At 35.5% G+C, this 24122-nt stretch overlaps 3 protein-coding genes across 5 annotated transcripts in view; 1 reads left to right on the forward strand and 2 right to left on the reverse strand.

Annotated features, from left to right (window-relative positions):
- Positions 1–24122, forward strand: part of LOC136785671 (kinesin-like protein KIF26A) — a 320836-nt gene that overhangs the window by 51855 nt on the left and 244859 nt on the right. For 2 of the 3 annotated variants that reach the window (XM_066746851.1, XM_066746853.1), the window contains exon 1: positions 6456–6938. The exons of the other annotated variant lie outside the window; for it this stretch is intronic. The gene's annotated coding sequence lies outside the window, so the exon portion shown is untranslated. Of the gene's footprint in view, positions 1–6455; positions 6939–24122 lie in introns of those variants that run through there. 3 annotated transcript variants of the gene reach the window in all.
- On the reverse strand, positions 15124–18720 carry LOC136784314 (uncharacterized). Its single transcript, XM_066744894.1, has one exon. It carries the CDS (start codon positions 18718–18720, stop codon positions 15124–15126), a length of 3597 nt encoding a protein of 1198 aa, XP_066600991.1.
- LOC136784327 (uncharacterized) lies at positions 18979–20244 on the reverse strand. The gene has a single exon (XM_066744900.1). It carries the CDS (start codon positions 20242–20244, stop codon positions 18979–18981), a length of 1266 nt encoding a protein of 421 aa, XP_066600997.1.

Genomic DNA, 24122 nt, shown 5'->3' on the forward strand with positions numbered 1-24122 from the left:
GGGCGTTTGAATAATGCTTACGATTAAGTAAGTTATGCAATAATTGTCGTCGCGACTGGGGATCTGCAGGCCAATCTTTAATGTCTCCCTCCTTGCAATTTTTTCTCCTTTCTAATGTCATTGGTGAATAGTGAAAAAATCGCAATAACTCGCATGGCTAAATGTTCAATAGGCATTTAAGACAGATGGAATTTATCCATTACGTTTTGAATTTTAATGCCAACTCATTGGTCGTCTATGCCGTAGCTTTCACGTTGGATTATATAGGGACTGTGTAAGCATATCCAACAGCTGGGGATTTGCGAGTTTTATCGAAGACGGAAGGAGCAAGCGAACTGCATAAGCATGTTCCTGCGTTGCGTAAGAGCTTGACAAGTTGGAAGGAAAAGAAATGGAAATGGAAATGGGAATGGAAATGGAAAGGAAAGGGTTAAGGGCTTTTGCCAGGCCAGGCCAGGCCAGACCAGCGGCTGTTCTTCTTGCACTCGAGCACAAGCGTTTCAGCTGCATGGGAGTTGCAGACTTGTCCCCAGCCCTTTCATTTCGCCTACACGCGAAACACTTGAAGGGCGCACATTAACCCAACACGAAAAGCCAAGCTCCGGAAAAATTCGCATGCAGCAGCAGACTGTCCTACACCACCTAACCTATTATTTATCCAGTCTTGATGGCCTTTCTCTCACGCAGGGACTCGCTAGTCGCTACTTTTCCTCAACTTTCAAAGCAGTCTCTGGTGCTAGTCTGCTTTGCTCCCCCCTTCCTACCATATGAGCCACTGCTACCTGCTTCTTCTTCTTCTACTTATTAGCTGCAATTGCCATGCTTCACTCGCGCTCGGTTGCACAATCTTTCCTAGCAAAAACGCATCATAGAAATCATTAGCGTGACATCTATTATAGTATGTGTAATTACTACTACAACTTTTTATATAAGTAGTAGATACAACTTATTCGTGAGGGATGTAAAGAAAATTGTTGAATGGACCGTGCATGTATACCATATTATTGGCTCGACCTGAATCTAGAGCATTCATCGCGCGCTCTTACCAAGCTATTATGTACAGCCTGCGGACCGATGTTTATGCATAAATAAATTAATCTCCTCTGGTACAAAGATGCTTGCTGAGAATTCAAGCTTTTTCATTGAATTTATTAGCTATATAATTTAATCTGCCCATGAACGAATTAAAAAATAAAAGTTATTAGTAAAAAGTTCGGGAAAAGGAGATTTCCGTTGAGATGTTAAGCTAGCGACAAAGGAGCGACGGGGATGAGAATTTGTTCGCAGTACAGCGTCGGAGATGCAGTCTATAGAGCCAGCCACGCAGTTTCCTTTCCTCTTCCGTCTTCCTTCTCATTACATCGGATAAAACAAAGAAAAGCAAATCCTGAAATGGACTCGGCGTAATCGGAACAGACTGAGACGCCAACCATGAGTATCGTATATTTTACCTGTCTAATACTGTCTCTCATAAATCAGCCTTTTCTTTTCTACCTGCTTTCATTTTTTTTTCATTTTTCATCCTTTCTCTCAACAACCTGCAAAATTTCTCATCTTATTCTTAGTGAAATCATGAATTACTTTAAATTATAAAATGTTGAGCGAGAAACAGTGCGTAGATTTTACATAATTAAAGGCTAAGTCACACAAGAATACAAAACTCATAGACCGTATAGATATTTCCATGTTTTTTAATCCTCCTTTTTTTATTTCTCTCGCTCTTTCATTATTTCAGTAAAGATCGTGAAAGAGCTGCTCTTTGAATTTTTTAATATCATTACAAATTTAGCGCCGATATAAAACTTAGCCAAGGCATCATTAATATAATACTTTCTCTTGCAATGTTCTTTCTCAGCTTAAACGAACATTCAGATTTCTGTAGTATGCCTGTTCGCAGTTGATCGTGTTTCCATCGTGAGGAATTATGGGAGAATTTGTGACACGGGCTTGGTGCACAACTGGACAATTTGCGTGACGAAACTTGTTTAAACGTGCCGTGACTTTTGTATATATATATGTATAATAAGTAAGAAATACTACCACATATAATATAAGTCTTGCTTATTCATTTCTATATCTTACTGGCGCGAGCGATTTGATCGATTAAATTCTGTGCTCATATTTAAGTTATTTCTCTCTTTCCCCTGGAGTATATACATAAAGGGCGTGTACTTTCATTCGTCTTAGAATGCGAATGGAAAAGTAAAAGTAAAAATACATATTTATCTCTGTAACTGTATAACTTTTCGTTTTTTTTTATGATACCTTTTTGCTCCTAAATAAAAATATCTTTCGAAAATATCCCGTGCAAAATTAATATATCTTATAGTTGTGTACATATACACATTGATACATGAATGTGTGTGTTCACACTATGGCCACACCGTGCATACTAGGCACAACGGCAATGAAGTGAGAAAGTGGTATCGCATATGCATATTATCAACGCTGTCTATCGTTAATGTTTTTGTGAGTTTTCAAGTGTATTATAATTTTCGTATATACGTATATGTGTGTGGTTACATATTCTCACTTTAGTATTTTTCTATTAGTATGCATGGCGTCTATACCATAGCCCGTAGGTACCATAAGAAAGCAACTGATGGAAAATAACGAATAAAGAGCGGTACTACGTTAGAGTAGAAGGGTATAATTTTTTGAGGTTAAGCACGGTAAGTGGAGGCGTGGAGGCGATGAAAAAGTTGGGTGTAAACTTGCAACGGGCTGCCGCCCATTACACGAGTTTACGATAATTTTTACGTATTTATAGCTGACGAGAGTTTTTCTCACCGCGAGGTAAAAACTGGCCAAGTGATCAGCAAACGCAAGGGGATTGTTGGATAACCGAGGATTGAGAAGCTTTGGAGCTCTGCCTATACATATATAATGTAAGTGGAACAATAATTATTACTTTATCCAACTAATTAGTACAGAAATTATATCTCGTTAAACTATAATAATTTTAATTATTCTTTCCATAGAGTCATCGTTGCAAGAGATAACGATTGCGTAAAGAATGATTACGGCGAAATGTGTGCACTCGCATGCACAGAAATGAAAAACTTATCAGAAGCTGGAAGGATTTTTTCGTGTTCGTTCTCGTGATTTGCATTAATTAAAATCCACGTTCTGTATGTTAGTATAGCATATTTGTGAGTTTAAATTAAGTATATCGTGTAGACGTACGGCCAGACTTCGAGATGTTCGAGTCTATCTGTTCCGCTGATGCTCTACCACGGCAATTTAGTAATACTGCACGGTAAAAGTACTACTCTCTAATAAGAAAGAATTGATTCGCGCGAGCTCTCGAAATTTCTCTTTGATTATTAAAATATCACTGAGAGTTCGTTAGCGGATATATTTCATAATTATTTCTTGCATGTAGATTTGAATAAAAATTATTAAGACTAATTTGTTCCTCTCTAATTAACCGAGACTCGATTCAATGAATTATTATCCGTCGACCCTTCTATCGAATACAATGGAGTATCTATTTTGTTAACTTTTTTCACAGGCTTGTGTGTGTGTCATCTCCTTTCTTAATCTTCTATGGAATAAAGACATAAAAGAGGTATACATGCATGTACCTATTAAAGCCCTCTTCGGACTGGTGAAGAGTTTCCTGCGTAGTACTATATCTGCGTTTAGCAATCAGCAAGTAGAGTCTCGATTATTAGTGCAGCATTACGATCAGCGAGTGGCTGACTGGACGGATGGATGGATGCATGCTGAGCGACCAAAGAAGCATTTCGATCTTCGTGTGCGAATAAGCCGAATCATAAATCATCTCGAAAGAAATGTTATATATTATTTCGAGTAATTTCTTTCAAAGTTCAAATCTTTCAACAATAATGATATAGTAGTATCGTGTTTCTCGAAATTGCAAAATTATTTCAAAATCTATTTTTTATCAGTTATTTAGTATTTTGCGTCCGACTGAAAAATCATGATGAACAGATATGTATCTTGTATATGGACATTACCTAAGCATCCAACAATAACATTGTCAATAGAGGCGTTATAAAAAGAGTACCACGTTCATATATCACAGTACCTATTGGGCTGCTTGTAATTATTGAATCGGGACGAACGCTTATATTATTGATATAAAATATTACAGTTATTTTTTATGCGAATAGATTTGTGTGAGAGAGACTTTTTAATACGGGCGCATGAAACGCTTATCTTGAATTACGAGCTAACGTATAAGGTATGACAAAACAAGAGAGAGAGAGAGGGAGAGAAAAGCGAATGAATGAAGTGAGAGAGAAGGGGTGAATAAATAAAACAATATTAGAGCAAAAACGGGTCGAGGATATCGTATATAAAATAAGTCCAACTTTAAAGCCATGTGAGCTTCAACCGAATATAATATTGTATATGTACCTACACTAGGGACAATAAACATTGGACTCTCTCAACTAACGAATATCAAGTTTGTCGAAATTCAAATAAGTTATCTACTGGTACGACAGTATTAATCTTAAGGAGAAGGTCAAGGAGCAGGGAAAGAGAGGATTAAATTGTTACGAGTGCATTAGTAGGAAGCGCCTTGATTTATAAGGGAATGAGATGGATGGCGCGCGCGTGTGCTACGTAAATGGCGCTCTTTATATGTACCTATAGGCCGAGCTGTGAAGAAAATTTGAAGGCAGAGGGATCGTAGGCGTATTCACTGCAGTACCGCGAACAACAAAGTACAAGCAAGATACGCGTCACTCGTAAAAACCGCTCTCGTTATTATAATGTACAATTTTTTTCTTTTACTCGTATACAGAACAACATATAACAGCATGGTCCAATGCAATGTTATATTTTGAAGACGTAATAAATGAATTACCATGTCGAAATTTGATTTGTTATAGCTCTGCAAGGGAAATATACGTTTTACTGTGAATTTGGAGATTTTATGAGTTTTACGGATGATTAGTTCTTAATGAGAAGGGCTCGCGCGCGTGTGTAGAGAGTACGTACGTTCAAGGATGAGGTCCTGTTGTTTATTGTGCGAAGGTAAGAGTAGGGGGAGGAGGGGGGGGGGGGGGTCTAAAAGTTGGCAAGACACATGGGGTAGGGGTTCCTCCTCGGTTTGGATAGCGTTCATGGGGTGACTTGGGAAGTGGGGGAGAGACTGATCTCTCGGTGGGGCTGAGGGGAAAAGTAAAGGGGAGGAGAGGCGTGGCGAGGCGAGGCGAGGGGCGCGAGTGCCGGGTAGGCGCCCACCGCCCGACATCGAGCCAGGCAAGTAGCAAGGGCAAGGCAACCGGCAACCGGGCCAACTCGCCTCGGCCGGAGTCGGTCGGCCAGACAGACGGGCAAAGCCAGCGCGAAGGCAAAGGCAGTTTACGCGCAGCCGCCAGACAGGACGCGCGCATCTCGTAGCCTGTAGCCGCATCTGCGCCGTAGAAACTCGCAAATAGCATCGAAAATCCCGCGAAATCTCCGACAACTTCTATCTGGCTACTCCGCATCGAGCAACGTGCCGAGCAACGTCCCCTACATTCGTCGCGCTTACCTGTTTGCGCATTTCTTAAATCCTCTCCCGTCAAATATTGCAAATTTTACGACAGAAACACCAGACGCTGAAATCTTTATTGAATTCGTCATGCCAAGGTGTGCTTAAACGTCGGCATAATATCAACGAGCGTTGCTTTAAACTAGTGTAAGTTTTTTAACATTCTTCGCGCGATAAGACATTCGAAGACGCGGGTTTTCACGAGAAACCAGTGATTTTCTTTGCATGTAATGTTCAAGTGATTTTGAATACTGATAGAGTGTTATGTGTGTGTGGGTGTGTGCGTGCGTGTTTAAGTGCGCGTGTGAGTTATGTTCTCCGGCTTTTTGCTGATGATTTGAAAATACGACTTGTATTACATATGTGCTAATGAGACCGAGCGTTTACGACTAATTAATGGCGCGAGCTGCGCGAGGAAGACTCGACAGAGAAGGCTGATATAGAAACGGGTTTGGCGTTGTGCCGGTAAAGCCACGTGGTTCTTGTCATTGGAGTTTAGGATCGTTTTCGAATAGAGCTAGCACGCGGATGTAAATGCAAATTCAATAATGCACCATTGCTTATGGCTCAAACCACGGTAAGAAAATTTCATAATCCGAACAAGTGATCAGACTAAAGTTGCATCTCTTGCAAGTGAACAAAGAGGAAAAATCATAACTAAGTTGCTTGTATCCGTTTATGTCTTAAAGATACCAGTACGGCAATTTGAATGAACGTGGTATGCCAAAATGTTATGGCGCGCACGCGCGCGCGCGCATCTATGATAGCAATTATTACTACGGAGTCAGTCTGGTTCGGCATTTCTTTTGAAATTGATTTTCAATGCAGATAGATTTGCTAAATGTGGTAAAAAACGTCGAAATTGAAATTCGCCAAGCGTACAGAAAATGGACTGACAGTCTCGGAGTGAAGAATTAAACGCCGCGGATGGAGATAGTTTTGATTTGGGTTTGAAAGGGACAGCTAGAAAGAAGCAGGTGCGGCTGAAAAGTTAAATTAACCGATGGTGAATGTGGAGGAATTGTGCAGATCACAGGTGTGCCATTCGACTAAAGTGCATATCGATTGAAGAGGATCGAATCACCGTGTATCGTTCCTGCTGTCAGCGCTCTAACAAAAAAAGATCCAAATCTCTCAATAGGATCAATTTTTGCTTTCGGTCAAATTAGGCGTTTATATAGGTAATCGACTCGCGGAGGAAGGGACTGGCGAGGATGAAAAAGTGCAAATGAGTTGAACGGTTAAAGTATCGTGGACGCTTCTCTAGTAGAATTCGTAGGATCGCGGCGCAGTTTCGTCTTTCGCGGGGACAGATCCAGCGATCGTATCAGCTATCGTTCAAGAGTTTCTGAACGATGACTCGCCGAGTTTGCGTGCATCCTCGTATACTTGTCGTGTGACTGCATCAATTGGAAAAAAAGATCCGGTAAGTCCCGTTATAATTGCTACATTAACCAATTAAGAATAATAAAACTAAGCAATATATGAAGAACCTAATATATATATATATATATAACTCTTCGTACAGCAGCTCGCATATAGCATCGCTAGCACGCGCGCCTTCTGTCTGAATCAGTCCAATTGTATTTATGAGAAAATTTATTTATAGTTTATATAGTGGCTTCTGTAATGGTATATAATTCATAGAGGGAGAGGAGGGATATGATAGAAATGGTTAAAATCATGGGAAATGGATGGAGCTGCGATCGATTAAATCCTGCTGGACAATGCTTATATATAATATAAAGCGCGACTGACTAGAGAAAGCTTTTGCTTGTAATCAACATGCATTTTTGTTTGACCAATAACATAAGATTCAACTCTACATCCGAGCAGATTGAGTTATGCATTTATTAATTCACTGCAATTCGATTTTAGAAAACTTGTTTCTTATAAGTGTAAAACTGGCAAAATTAAGCCTGACCCTTTTCGTGGTGGTACATATTGCAATGATATATAGGAAAATGATTTCACTTTAATGCGGTGCGTAAATAGGGATAAAAGAGGGAGATGAAAATTAAACACTATATGCACTCAAATAGAAACAACAAGTGAGGAAGCAAATGTTCAAAGGAATGTAGCGATAAAACAGTTGGTAGGATAGTTAAGCTTGAACTCTCAGTCTTATTTTCACGAGGAGCGCAATAATAAAATGTCAAAGTTATAGATAGTTGAGAGTGTAGCGAGGCAGATGTGATTTTCTTGAATACATCTTCGGGATTCGCGTCGCCAATTAGAGCTGTAATTAATTGTCGAAGGCGAATTGCGAGCAGCTGAGGGAGCGTCGCTTAAAAGGTAGTCGTCTCTCTCCGGATACTATATCTATATTGCAGTACTCCGGGGTCTCCGTCGACATCTTTCAAATTTCAAACAAATAAAATTCTCGTTTATGATTGAATGTGATTAATGTAATAATATCGTAAAATACTTTTATAACAATATAAATGATAATCTTTTTTTTGTATCTCCGCATTTATAATTCCACTTTATTACCTGCATTTTTTCAAGTTCACCTTCGTTTTTTAAATAAGAAATTTCCATTTTTTCCTCAAATTGAATTTATGATTTGTAACTTTAATTGTCAAGATATGTCTATTCTTTAAATTCAATGTTTCTATTTTTTCAAGTAATAGTTAATATAATTGTAAATCCCTTGTTGTTGTACCAAAAAGATGTGAATATGATTATAAGTGAGAGAAATACTTCAATTTAATGTCCTTCTATATGTGGCTAATGAAAAAATCGAATACGGTGAATTTTTGCTGCAAGGTATACTATCTAGACGATTGAAATGATCTTTGAAAAATTAAAATCAAGCAAAGAATCAGAACTAAAAATTATATTAATCATTAGGTCTATCAGAGAAAAGGAATAAAACACAGTTAATGAAATAGTATTTGTTAATTTTAAATTTAAAAACTTAACATCCATGGAAGTTGTACGCGATTGTTAATAATAATTTTTCATATGTGACGGAAATCGTATACGATCGTTATGAGGCTACATCAAATTCATTACTTTCTTTACTTACCATAGGTCGAAAATTATTTGGCTTTTAAAACTTTAATGGATCGCTGTGACATGTATACTAAATACCCAGTAGCAAATCTTTATTGCTAGAAAAAATTGTACACAAATAAGGTGCTAGAGTTACTTCAGCGTGTAATAAAATACTTTCTCTCAACTAGGTACCGAAGGAGTTTTTTACATTTTTTTATAGTAGTCGACCAGTTAAAATATTACTAGGGAGTAGGGAGACAATTACCTCAAATAAATTCTCAGGTATACAACTGTACTTACATGCGTGCATTATGCGATTTTTCTATTCCACATACTCACTTCTGCAAAGTCATTCAAGGAAAAAGAGCATGTATATTTTTTCCTTTATTATTATCAAATAGCTACACTAATGATGGTGTCAAGATTATTTAACAATTCGTTTAAACTTATTTTAATATATATCTATTATTTCATTCCAGTTTAATCAAAACTGTAACAATTTTTCAATGCAGACTATTTAAATTTTTTCTTTCGGATTGCGTACTCTTGCCGTATAAATAAAGATATGCATGAGGAAATACTAAATTTTTTTTCATAATTCACATAAGCAGTAACAATGTGGCCAACGTAATAATAAACTTGGATATAATGATTATATCAATTGCTGCAGATTATAGTATATACAAGAAGGTTATGTGACTTTTTTTTTATTTTTTCTCTTTGCACCTTAGAGAACTAGGTCGTTTGATATACTGTTATTACTATAAACCGTTTTTAGAACCGAGGCAAAAAATAAAATCCCATATTTTGTTTCCTTGACGTTTACCAATTGTTTATAAAAAGATATTTAAAGGAGTAGACACAAAATGTTTGGTTTTGCAAAAACTGTTTATGTCATTCGATTCTACGAAAAAAATGACGATGATAATTAAATTCCTAACATATTTTGTAACTATTTATTGAGATAATTCCTTATAAAAAATTCCAAATATCAAGAAAAAATGTTGTTGGTTATTTATCTTCCGCCTATGCCGCGTTTCAAATAGTCACTTTGCACCTATCTGTGGCTTAAATTCATTTTGGCTTTTAATGGGAAAAATGATTTATTATAAGAAATACAAATATGATAAAAGCATCCAATAAGATAATGAATTTTAGGAGAGCGCACTTAAGCCTCCATATACCCTTACCTCACGGATAGAAATTTTAAATAATTCAATTTTTAAAAAACCTTTAGTGTTTTTTTACCTGAAATAAAAAGTTTGGAATAATCATATAAAAAATATGTAATGAGCGTACTAAGAAAACTTTTCATCGCATGATTAGATCAAATTTGATAAAAATAATACAATAATAATATAACTATATACTGCATGCATATATTGTATCAAATCATATGTTAATATATATAAATATGAAATTAGTTATAAAATACATTTAAATCGACTTTTATTCACTTGGTGATTCAGTAATTGTTTATGTACTCTTACTTTGAATGACTGTACTAGTACTTGTCGATACTCTTCAAATTGCTAAGCGACGGATCACTTTTTTTTATAATTTCTCGTATATGAACGTTAAGAGGAGAATAAATTGACAAGGAGACATTTAAAGGTAGGTTTTTGTATACCTAATAAACAGTTGTAAATCGTAAATGTTGGATGGACAAAATGATATATTTACAAAGCCGTAAAATGTCAAAGTGGCAGTGAAAATGCCACGCTCTCTTGACAGTTCTGTCTCAGCACATACGTGCACAATATACTACATAGAGCATAAGGAGGAGTTCAGTAACACGAGTTCTTCTATTATTTTTTATACATAAAGATGAGATCACATGTGGAAGACGTATACATATACTATATTGGTAACGGGGATGGTAGGGTGTTGCACTGAACCAGACCATAGCGTGGTAGGTCTTACTCTAATTTCAGCAAGCTACACAGTCCAACTCGCGGCTACATGCTACTCTTGGTCTTCCTGGCAAATCGTCCCGTCCCGCCACCCTCGTTTATCCCTCTCTCGTACTGCACAGCGAAAATACAAAGTCATAATTCTATCCATCTCTGGCTCGTTTCATCTTCGGTCTATCAATCATTTAAACAAACAGTCTCTTATCCGAACTATTGCTCGAAAATGTTGAAACTATGACTGGCTCGGAGCCATCTATTCACAAACTGTTTACTCCAAATCCAACGATAGGGGTTGACTCTTTCAGATCGAGGCCCTTCTGTCTGCTGGTTGAGCCTATCTGCTGCCTGTGCTTTGCACTCGTCTCATTATACAAAGGACAAGAAGGGAGAAAGGATACAAAAAATAGGGAGAGAGGAGAGGGAGATTATAGTGGCGTCATTCTCTCGACATCGGCTGATGCGAGCAGGCGGGAATGCATGGGCTAAACGAATCACTTGTCTTCCCTTTGCAACACGAACAATTGTGGAAAACTTGAGAGTCGTAGAGCTAATACATTTGCAGGATCAAATCTTTAGTGATATTTAATTATATGATCAAGTTGCAGTTTTATTTATTAATTGTAATCATGTCGTATTATAGTATACAAATAATGATCATTCATATATACAATGGACAAGAATCGAACCGAATATAACATCGTGTATCCGTGTATACATAAGAGTGTAAAAGTGATGTGCGGCCAAAATTTAAATTTACTTATGCTGAATCACATTATTAACAATTTGTATAGATATATGTTTGGTTTCCTACTTTATTCCAATCTTCTAAAATTCAATTTTTTGCATAATTTAAAAGATTATGTTAATCTCTGATGTATTCACTGCGACAATGTTAAAATTTAAATAAGTGAAGCAAGTATTTCGGCTTTCTCATTTCATCTAAAGACACCATGTAGGATTTTACGAGCCAAAGTGTTTCGGTTAATTTATCGAGGAAAGTACTATGTAACATTTTTTAGCAAATTACTGAAGGTATTTCTACTTAAAAAATTCCGATTTGGCTTTTAGAAACGAAGAAAAAAAATATAAAAAAAAACCGATAAACTTATTATTTGCTCGACTTATTTAAAACATAAACAAACTTTGTCGCAGCTGCTTTCGCTCAGTTACAGAACGTCCAATTATTTTTATAATTATTCGAAAAATTAGTTTCCAGGAGGCTGGAATCAAACAAGAGATAAACAATTTTTAATGTTGCGCACATCATTGCTACACCCTGTGTACATTCATATAATGTTAGTTGAAATATATTCAAACGTTTTGTCTTTTTATTGCTTTTATTTATGAAATTATACAAATTTCTATTTAAAGTTTATTATTGCATGTGAGTGAAATATATAATATTGTAAACGGCATACATACAGGATTACTAAATTTTTTCATAATTTTACTTGCATAATAGTGTGGTCTAACTTCACTTCTCAATGAATAGATTCCGATGTTGTATATAATTACCCGCCTCATATTAGAGGAGGAAATATAGTAACTCTCAAATCGAAATTTTTAATCATCTTCATTTAATGGATATAGGATACGAAACATTAATTTTGTACAATTAAATATTTCCTCGTAACATTAATCCTATACATGTACAATGCAAGCATAATAATATATTATGAGAAAGACGGTGATTTAATTTAGGAGTTCCTAACTGGATTGCTAATGAAATTATTTCAATTAATAATAGCTGCAATTTAAACTTAAATAAAACAAAATTCCATAAAATTAAATCAAACAGAAAATATGGAGCAGAGAAACTCTTTGCTGTCATGCCTCGATGAAGTTATAAATTAATACAAAATAATTGTGAATTCACAACCCAAATAGTATAATATGTATTGTATTGATTTTGTTATTTATTATTAACTCTGTATGTAATGTACAAAAAGTAAAACTTGTAATATAAAGAACATATAGATTGATTAAAAAATGATCGAGTTACAGCAAATTGAGATTTAATTTAGTAAATGATCGATATATAGTGTAAATAGCAGGTTGTGGGATATAAAAGGAAAATAGATTTACTTGGTCTTATGGTTTTATTACTACTGTGGTAGAAAACCGAAAACGTGTAAGTACGAAGAGATTTCCTATTTCTGTGGTACACTTATACGAGTGATTTTGGCTTTTTGGAAATTTTTTTTCAGTAAACACGTTGTTCAAAAATTTCAATGGCAGCATTTAGTCATTATAGCTGTTAAGCCTTGATAGGGTGAAATTTGCTTTTAGCTAGCGTAGAATTGTTTCAGCTTTTTTGGTTTTAGTTTTCTGATGAAATTACAAACATGCAATGACGTATAATGGGAGCTAAAGGGGTTGGACCCTCAATCCCGAATTGTAATACTGGCCTAAAGAAAAAAGGGGGTAGGAGGGGACATGATGCATGTTGAGGGATGACGTAATGGAGGTCGCTCGGGGGGAGAGAGAGGGGGGGGGGAGCAAGTATTCCCCATGCAGACTACTTGAACAAGGCAATATTAGTTATTGAGTATAGCTCTGGCAGGTCTCATAGGGTGGATGTGGCTACATATTTGAAGCTCTACGTGTCACCTCTCAAAACCTCAAAATTACCACAGTGTTAAGTGCAGTTAATTTTCTCCAAATAATTACTTTATCCTATTCTCCATATAATTTTCTAATAAGTATTAGAAATTAGAAAAAACACTCTGCTTCCTTTTTCCTATAGAACCTAATTATCTGGTTAGCTTAGAATTTGGAAAATAATTGTATATTACTAAAATTAGAGTAATAGGAGAGCTTTGAAAAATATCTTTATAAGTCGTACTGTTATACATAATAGGAGACTTTTTCATTTATACATATATAGGTAACTTTAAATTGAAAGCTTAAATTCCCTACAGTATCTTGGCTAGCGGATAACATGGCCTCTTTGAATTATCGGCTGGCATACTATATATATAGTTCCAATCGAATTACCAATTACCGCTATAAATTAATATGGCAGGTAACGCGTTGACGCTCCTAATAGGGCCATACGATATAGTAGGAACTAACCTGTCTGGTTTTGCGAGATTCCCAGCAGTAATAGCAGCAGCAGATTGCTTGCCAATTTCTTGCGCCCGTTTTCCTAAACGACGATCATTCATTTTCCCTGTGCGTATAATTCGGCTAGATTTAACTTTTGGGTCTCGCTACACACGAGCGGTACCCTTTCTACCTATGTACAATTACACGGCTATATTTCGCCAATCTGGCTTAATATAAACTTCAATTTGATGCTTGGCTCGACCAGTAAGCTGCAGCCCTTCTAATGTCATGATATATATAGGTATTATACACAGCATTTACTGACAAGGAAAATAATTGGTGCCTATACACTTATATAGCGAATATACTAGATATATCGATTTCACTGGTTAAATTCGATTATCTGATACGTTGCAATACATAACCAACGTTATATGAGATAAGCTTTGCTATGTGACTATGGTAAAAGTTTATAACATATTTGTCATTGAGAAGAAATTAAGCATTATTGAAACTCCTAAATGACGTATACAGGGTGTATCATTGAAATTGCACCAGAGATAGAACATAAAAATTTATTTTTCTTCGTAAGTATAGGAGATATTAATTTTTTGTATAGGACTTTTTTGATTACAAATACAAAGGAGCTTCAAAAATGTTGTACAAAAATTTAATATCTTTTATATTACACAGGTAAATGAATTTTTATGTTCCACCTTTGGTGCGCTTTCGGTGATACATCCTGTGTTTTATGGTGAATGTCGTAGTTTAGGGCGAATTTTGACGCTGACGGATTTAACACATATGGTCTGTTGATAAAGAACATGAAGACAATATTTTATATTTCAATTGTATACAATACAGAGAGTGTTTTATAAAGAAGTTTAATATCCGTTTTAAACAAAAGATTTGTTCTAAACGCTTTTTTAGACTTGGGTAATGAATTAACTTTACACCAATATTTTCGTCTGGTAGTTGTCACTGTCTGTATAATACTGTGTTGATCTGGTCTGTTACGTAAGAATTTTTGTACTGTCCTTTCGCTGGGCCTCTCCTCGCGATCGCAACCGATAGCCGCCGAATACGACAACCGCCGACTACAGCCGAGAGAAATCGAACATATTAGTTCGATGGAGGCGCGAAATATGGAAGACAGTTAGCTATATCGAGGTGATAGTATGTCTCTTTTATTACATACAAGTCGTGCACAACTTAGTATGAATGCCAGTGACCTCGTAGTTTTATCTATTTTTGTATGTGCATGTTAGGCCCTTGATTGATAGAAACACATCCATGTATACATATCGTACATGTATATATATATATATATGTATGAATGTGTATTTGTGTAAGTATTTTGGATGCATCCATTTTTTATGATATTAATATATGCAACATACTCCCCCGTTGAGAGGTGACGATCAAACCCAAATCTTTTGGCACAGTATTATGATTCGTGAACATATAGCAGTTTATTATATTTTTATTACAATGACAAGAATCACAAATAATATTGAAATTATGATATGATACTATATAAACAACAAAAAATTGACTGTAATTATAAATGTTTACAATTTTGATTAAAAATTGTACATATGATTAAAGAAAAAATAAAAGAAATACAGTTTTGTTAAAGTTAATGTGTCATTATGACAGGACTGGCAATTCGCAAATATGGTTTACTGCTCGTTTTAGTAATCCTGATTTTGTCCTTAAAGTAACTGTACGGATTACTCCATCAAGGCCGGGATGAAGTTCTTCAACTCTTCCTAGAACCCACTGAGAGCAAGGTAATGTTCGATCCTTAATGAGTACCAAAGATCCAAGTTTAATATTAGGCTCTTTATTTTTCCATTTTTGTCGAATTTGCAATCCATTGAGATATTCTAGATTCCAGCGTGACCAAAAGTTTTGTCTCATTTGAGATAAATGCTGCCATGTGGACAACTTATTTACGGGAATCAAGGACAAATCACCCTCTGGCAAGGTCGTAAAAGTTTTTCCAATCAAGTAATGAGCTGGCGTTATTGCTTGTAAGTCATTTGGGTCTGATGACACAGCAGCAATGGGTCTTGAATTTAGAATTCCCTCAACTTCAATAACAAATGTATTAAGCTCTTCGAATGTAAGTAAGGTTTCGCCGATCACCCTTTTGAAGTGATGCTTAAAAACTTTTACTGTGGCCTCCCATAGCCCCCCAAAGTGTGGGGCCAGAGGTGGTATGAAATGCCAAGTAATTCGTCGATCACTTGCAAATTTATTTACTATATTTTTATGATTGTCAGAGTTAAACAGTGCATGCATTTCTTTTAGTTCATTATTTGCACCCACAAAATTGGTGCCATTATCGGAATGAATGTGTTCTGGGATGCCTCTTCTCGAAATGAAACGTTTTAAGGCTGCAATAAAACCTTCTGAAGTTAAATAACTTACCACTTCAAAATGTACTGCTTTCATTATCATGCAAATAAAAACACACACATAGGCCTTTACTTTATTACGATTACGATGTTTTTTTTCTTTGATAAAGAATGGTCCGCAATAATCTATTCCCGTGTGGATGAAAGGCGCAGTTGGATTAGTTCGAAAATTAGGTAAATTTCCCATTTTATATTTCATCATGTCTGATCGAAATCGAGAGCAACGTATACAATTTTTAACAATTCGTCTTATTTGGTTTCGTCCGTCTGGAATCCAAAATTTTTCGCGGATATTGTAATGAGTTGTTTGAATTCCAGTGTGGAAATGAGACTCGTGATATTCGCGTATAATACAATCAGTTATATGGCATTTATTAGGAAGAAGTATAGGATGTTTCCTAGAAAACTCAAGATTAGACTGGCTCAACCTACCACCTACTCTGATAAGTTCATTTTCGTCTAAAAAAAGATCTAGATTAGAGTGCTTGCCCTTATGTATAGAAGACCCTTTTAATAGCTTTAATTCATCTTTAAAATAGACGGTTTGTACCAGTCTTAGAACTCGAATTTCAGATTGATTTAGTTCTGTAGCATTTAAACTACTTTTGTTGTTATGTAAGTTCGATTTCTTCCATCTTAAACAATGCGCAATAACCCGAATTAATTTAGTGTATGAAGAAAATCGTTCAATGAATTTTGTGTCAAATGTTAAAACAGTGAGACATATACTTCGTTTCATTTCTGGTATTTCGTTATGATCAACCGTTAATTTCGGCCATTTATTTTCTACGCTTGATAACCAATTAGGGCCATTGAACCATAAATGATTTTTTATAAATTCACTTGGTAATTGTCCCCGAGATATAGCATCGGCCGGGTTGTCATCTGTTCTAATGTGTCTCCAATCTTTCGCGTTTGTTATATCTTGGATGGTGCTTACCCGATTTGCTACATATGTTTTCAACAGGTGTGTTGGAGTGTTAATCCAATTCAATACGATGGTAGAGTCACACCAAAATATCACCTTTTTAATGGAATCAACATTAAATATTTTGTTTGCTTCTTGATACAATTTCGATAAAAGCAGTGCACCGCATAGTTCTAATCTTGGAATCGTTAATTGCTTCAATGGCGCCACTCTAGATTTCGCAGTCATCAAACAGCAATTTGTGTTTCCTTTCTTATCTTGTGAGCGAATATATATGCAAGCACCATAACCAGCGTTGCTCGCATCACAAAAACCATGAATTTGTATTTCTACGTAATTTGATATTATCATTTTTCTACTGACAGTTACTTCTCCCAACATTTCCCATTGCTGAGCAAACGTTAACCATTTTGTATATATATCCGGTGTAATGGTTTCGTCCCAATGAATACCGGATCGCCATATATCTTGCATAATCTTTTTAACATAAAAAATCACGGGACCTAATAATCCTAACGGATCGAAGATCTTTGCTATTTCTGATAGTACGTTTCTTTTTGTTAATCTTTCGTTATGTAATATTGAATTTGGTATGTAACAAATTTGGTCATCTGCAATGCGCCATGTTATTCCTAATGTTTTCAACATTGGCTCAATTTTTAAAAGATATTCAGTTTTTTCAATGTTTAATGCTAAATCCTTTATTATACTTGCTTCATTGGAAGCCCATTGACGAATATTGAATCTGCCCAATTTTAATATCGCCATTATTTCATCTCTTATTTCTATGGCTTCTTTAATTGAGTTAGCACCTGTTAACAAATCATCTACATACATATGACTCTTTACTATGTTTGCTGCTCTTGGAAATAGGTGGGCTTCATCATTTGCCAGTTGATGAAGTGTTCTTATTGCTAAAAATGGGGATGATGCCACACCGAAAGTCAACGTATTTAGTTCAAATGATTTTATTTCCCCGTTTTGTCGCCAAAGTATACGTTGAAATCTTCTGTCCTCTGGGTGTACCCATACTTGGCGATACATTTTTTCTATATCTGCTATAATAACGTAAACATATGTTCTAAATCGCATTAAATGTATAGCTAATTGTTCTTGTATATTAGGTCCTGTCATCAATAAATCATTTAATGATTTACCGTTGTTTGTCTTTGCCGACGCATCAAAGACAATTCTAAGTTTGGTAGTTGCACTAGTTTCTTTTACAACCGCGTGATGAGGCATGTAATATTCTAAACCCGATACTGGTTGCGCTAGAGACATGTGTCCCAAACTTATATATTCATCAATCATTCGTGAATATTCTTCTCGCATTTTTTCATCTTTATTAAGTTTACGCTCTAATAATAAAAAGCGCTTAAGAGCTATTGTTTTAGAATCGCCTATTTTTTCGCATTCGTTACGAAATGGTAACCTAACAGTGTAACGGCCATTAATTTCTCGAGATACAGTTTTCGTATAGTGTTCTTCACACTGAATTTCTTCGACCGTTCGCGATTCGTGTTCTGGTAACTCCTCAATTGTCCAGAATCTGTTTATTAAATTTTCTAAGTTTGTCAAATTACATATTTGTTTTGCATCGTACCTCATATTCACACTGCCGGCTACTAACCACCCTAATCGTGTCTTTTGTAAATAAAAATCATTATTATTCATGGATAAATTTATTTGCCCTAATGATAAAAGTGACAACGTGGTGCCAGCACCTATTAAAATATCAATTGCTTGGGGACGATGAAATTCTGGATCCGCTAATTTCAATCTCACCGGAATTTGTATTGAATTTCGAGGAAAAACTTCATCTGGAATACGATCTGCAATTGTTGGTACAACCCAACATGTTAATTCTTTTTGAAAATTGTTATGTGTAGATTGCATCGTGACTTGAACTACGCCTTGCGCATTTGTTGTTTGATTATCAATCGTACCAATCGTTATTGTTTTTCGAGTTATTGTTAAGTTTAGTCTTGTTACCGTCGCTTGAGATATAAAATTCGCAGTAGCGCCGGTATCAAGCAACGCACGGCATTTCTTTGAATTACCTTGTTTATCCTTTACATAGATCACTGCGGTAGTTAGCAGTTGCGGCGCATTATGATACAACGTGTTTATGTTGTAGCTTGCATTTTTTGTTTGTCATGCAGTATTAGGTTCGGTTTCTGCTATCTTTGTTATGTTTTCGTTTTTTGTTTCAAGAGTTTTGTCACTGAAATGTATCAGCGTATTGTGACGCCTTTGACAAATTACGCATCCCGACGATCTACACTGTTTTCCTCTGTGCGAACGTAAACAATTGAAACATACTTTTGCGGCCTTTACTGCATCTATTCGTTTAGGTACCGATAATTGTTTAAAAACTTCGCATTTGAATAGAGGATGTGATTCCTTTTGACAAACGGAACATTTATGCGTCGAATTTAGAAGAAATGCTTTATTCGCGTTGTTTTGACGTTTTTTCTTGCAAGGAGTAGGATTGACTGCTGACTCGGATTCTGCTGGTCTAATTCTCTCCTGTCGCGACGCGCAGACAGCGGATTTATATAGAAATTCGTATAGTTTATCTAATGACGGCATTTCGTCTCTGTTTAAAGTAGATTCCCACTCTTTTAATGTGTTTTTTGGTAATCGGGTCTCAATAATATATATTGCTATTTCTGGGGAGAATACTACGCCTAATTCATTTAAAGATGCTATGTTTTGCTGCATGTCGTCAGCAAGTTTTGAGAAACCATTCGAAGTTCCCTTGTTAAGCGTTGGAAGATCAAAAATCATCGATATGTGTTGGGATACTAATACTCGTTTAACCTCATAAGATCTGACTAACAATTCCCAAGCTTTTTTATAATTGTTTGGATGTACTGAAAACACATCTAATTTTTTGGATGCTTCCCCTACTACTACAGATTTTAAGTAATGGAATTTATCTAACTCGGTCAAATCTGATCTTGAATCTATTACGTTTAAAAACATGTTTTTGAATGAAAGCCAATTTTCATATTTGCCATCGAAATTCTGTAGTGATATTTTTGGCAATTTTAATTTGGGATTTTGACTATTGTTCTCATCTGATGCTGTGCTGCTACGACATGATTCCTCGGATAACGTAGTTGTACTTGTACCGGCATTCTGATTTGTATTAAGCAATTTTCGAACTCTACTCATTATATTGTAATACCGTTCTTGTATTGTATGAAAATCTTTTACATGATTTTCGTTTGGGTCTAAAACCATAAGCTCGTCCGATGCTTCTTCAAGTGCACTGTATAATTCCGACAATCTTTTAATTCTTAAATCAATAGATATTTTGTCTATTTCGTCTTTTTCGAGAATATTGTTAACTATTGTCATTTGCGATTTGAAAGCTGTTCTTTTTTGTAATAATAATTTTATTCTATCGACCATTTTGCTGCTGTATCCTGTTAAATTATGATTGACCCAAAATGACTCACCGAATGATGATTATAAATTTGTCCTTGGGGATGTTTTTGTCCTTTTCCCAGTATGTATTTGTTTTCTTCTTTCTTGAGGAAACCTCACAGGAGGCACCATAAAAATGTTCTAAACGCTTTTTTAGACTTGGGTAATGAATTAACTTTACACCAATATTTTCGTCTGGTAGTTGTCACTGTCTGTATAATACTGTGTTGATCTGGTCTGTTACGTAAGAATTTTTGTACTGTCCTTTCGCTGGGCCTCTCCTCGCGATCGCAACCGATAGCCGCCGAATACGACAACCGCCGACTACAGCCGAGAGAAATCGAACATATTAGTTCGATGGAGGCGCGAAATATGGAAGACAGTTAGCTATATCGAGGTGATAGTATGTCTCTTTTATTACATACAAGTCGTGCACAACTTAGTATGAATGCCAGTGACCTCGTAGTTTTATCTATTTTTGTATGTGCATGTTAGGCCCTTGATTGATAGAAACACATCCATGTATACATATCGTACATGTATATATATATATATATGTATGAATGTGTATTTGTGTAAGTATTTTGGATGCATCCATTTTTTATGATATTAATATATGCAACAAGATTAGTTAATAACGATTGTTTCTTTTAAAATTCTTTATTATCCTTTAAAATTAGGCTTTAGCATCACAAAAACACCTAATATACTAAACAGATTACTACACATATAATATTAAATAAAAGAATTATGTAATGCTAAACTATACTATATATAGGAGGTTTTTTTAGTATATTAAGACTAATATTTATTCTTCCAAGTTCGTCGCTTGAAACGTCTCAGAGCATAGAGGAAAAAAGACGAGCCTTTCCACATAACTATGCCAGATATGAAACTTTTACATAGGATCTTCTTAAAACCTTTTATTATATATATAGTATACATATTTGTACTCCAAAACTCTTATGTAAAACTTTGATATCTTTAATAGCTATACAGAGAGATAGTGATGATATTGAAATCAAGGGGTAGAAGTCAACCAACAATTCATAATTCAGTTAAATTTGGGAAGATAAAATGAAATTAATAAATAGAATTTTTAAATAAAACACGATATTTATTTTTTGAATAAATATCGTGACAAGAAGATAAGGGGAAAAAGCTATACAAGAAGAGGGGCTACTCTGCCACGTTTTACGCACATTTATATACAATACATAACAAGCATACGGAAGAAAAAGGATAAAAGATATGGAAAGAAGACAAAAATTATGGAAGTAGCACTGGAAGTTAGGGAAGATACGATATATACGATAGGAAGGAGTGAAAAGATACGGAACAGTAATAAAGATAATAATAGTGAGGTGGAAGGAGAGATGTAACTCCCTATACAGCAAGCACAAATACTTTTCTGCGGCTTCGACAATCATTCATCTTCATCGAAATTAGTAAACCATTACCAACAAAATTAGTCGAACCCGCCACTACTCTGTATGGTGCGGCAATTCAGGAGTCGATCTAGTATAGGGAAATGGGTCATTTATTCTCTTCTTCCTTTTTTGCAATTCGGTTTCAATTTTTGAGTTCCCAAATTCAGTCAAAATCCAATCCTTATCCGGTATCAGTTGGTGACTTTCGGGGAATATTTATTTGATCCAAATAATTGATTATGGATATTTGCGTTCCGTGTGTGTCTTATTGCTTCAGTCTAGGATAGTAATGGTTGGTAACATTTTGTAGCGTTTGTTGATAGTTTAGCCTCTTATAGTTTGCGGGAGAATACGAAGGGAGCAGGCAGTTCAATTTCTACAGCGAATGGTCCTTTGTGACTTTGGACAGGCTCTTAGGTACTATGGAAAGGAAACAGAATACTAAGGAGAAAAGTATAGTTCGAGATAGAATACCGAAAACGTGAAAATGTAAAATAAAATAACACTCAATCGTCTACACCGTCTCTTATAATAATAAGCATAATTCTTTCGTGTCCAAAAATTACAATGTTTTTTATCTAAAAAATACATTACTGATTTAGGGAAATTTGTCAGATTTATACCGAATAATAAAATTTAAATTCTATACTGAGCTTTGGGTGACACTAATTGAGAGGAGTAAAAGTAAGCGTCGTAACATAGTTTACTATGTTACAATATATATAAACATACTTTGTGGCACAATATAGTGGATTCTTATTTGACTCTCTTTCTTACTTTCTTTAAATGTATACTGTAATATCTATATCTGCATCACTCGCCTTTCTATATTCTAAATATCCTTCCATTCCTTACGATTGTGTGGTCTTTCCTCCTCATTTCCGTGGTCGTGTTTACATTACAGTCTGACACTTTGTTTACGAGGCGTGCATTTTGTAAGTGTCATGCTGCCGGCGAAACGTTAGCGAAATTTGCGTAGCTGTCAGCTACCAGCGAGAAAAAATCCGATAGCGACGAATTTTCTCATTCGCTGCAGCCTCTTGCACCCATCCTCCATCACCACCTTTTTCAACGAGGGGTGGTTGACCTCTTCGAGTACTTCCACTACTTTAATCCGGCCCAATTCCGTCAAGACGCCAACTTTCCTATCTCTCAGTATCTGACTTTTCTTAATATAATTTGCTTTGCAAAACATTCAATGCCACGAAGCTCTGAACTGCCTTGAACAAATACTTTAATCGATAAATCCATGACAATTGATATTGTTCCCAATCGTGCCGATCGAGATTGGATAAATGAATACATTGCTGTAACGGGATTAATTTCTTCAAAGTATCCATAGATTAACAGAGCCTTTTATAAAACTTGAATAATCACGGAATAGCGTTTATACTCGATCGATTAACTACTGAAATTATTCGATCCTTGACAGTAATATAAAAGTGTTATAGCACACGAGCTCACTAACGGTTACTCAAAGAGTTGTAATAATTGAGATAATCTAGATCATGCGAAAATAATACGAATGCGGTTCTGAAATTATTTATTTACGATTATCACCTATCAAAAGTCACAATTAAGTATTTTGTAAAATGGGGTTTGCTTGATTATAAATCTACAGAAATAAGAATCATGGAACACATTAGACTTAATGTGCAAGAGATAATTCGAGAGTGCATGATAACTATTTTATTATAATAATTGCAATGATATCAAATAAATTGGAAGAAAATAATTGATTCTTTGAGCTGCTCACGGGTTCATAACATTGCACTAAATATATAATTTATAAAATGCAAAGATTTTCTATATACATATAATATAATGTTTTGAATTGAAAGTTCTTGACTCTACTTGCAATTGTTCGGGACAAAAGCTGGAAGGTTTAAGATTTAGGTTGCTTGAGTTGACATTGAGAAAAGATTTCGATACAGGCGTCCAGTTTCTCGTCCAGTTGAGCTCTTTGTAAAATCCCCGGAACTCTATATATTGAAATTACAATTATATGCTTTGCTGCTTCACGAGTTTTTACCGCATGTTCTTTTTATTAATAAAATTCGGCTACATTTTGCGTTGCAAGTCCTGAAAAATCGTTAATGTATTAGAAATTGCTTTAATTCACCCTATATTATCATATTTCTTTAGGGTAATCACACATTTTAGTGTGTAATATAGTATGTTTTAATAACGCTTATCAAAAAAGAAGATGAAACATTTAAAAATTCAATAGGGGAGCTCTCACGGCTGATCCTGATTGTGATGGACTAATTGCACGACAGCTGACAGACAAAACCCTTTTCATTACAATAGTGTTGCACGAGTTGTGCTGGTCGTTCGTAAAATTGGTCACGTGGCTGCTGCTACTGCTGCTGCTGCTGCTGGATGGCCTGGATGCGTTTGGAGGACGCGTGGCGGTGAGGATTGACGGGCGTA

Source organism: Prorops nasuta, unplaced genomic scaffold, assembly GCF_024137725.1.
Source record: "Prorops nasuta isolate Cenicafe-Biocafe unplaced genomic scaffold, Cenicafe_Pnas_1.2 PNAS00003, whole genome shotgun sequence".
NCBI classification, from domain to species: Eukaryota; Metazoa; Arthropoda; class Insecta; order Hymenoptera; family Bethylidae; genus Prorops; species Prorops nasuta.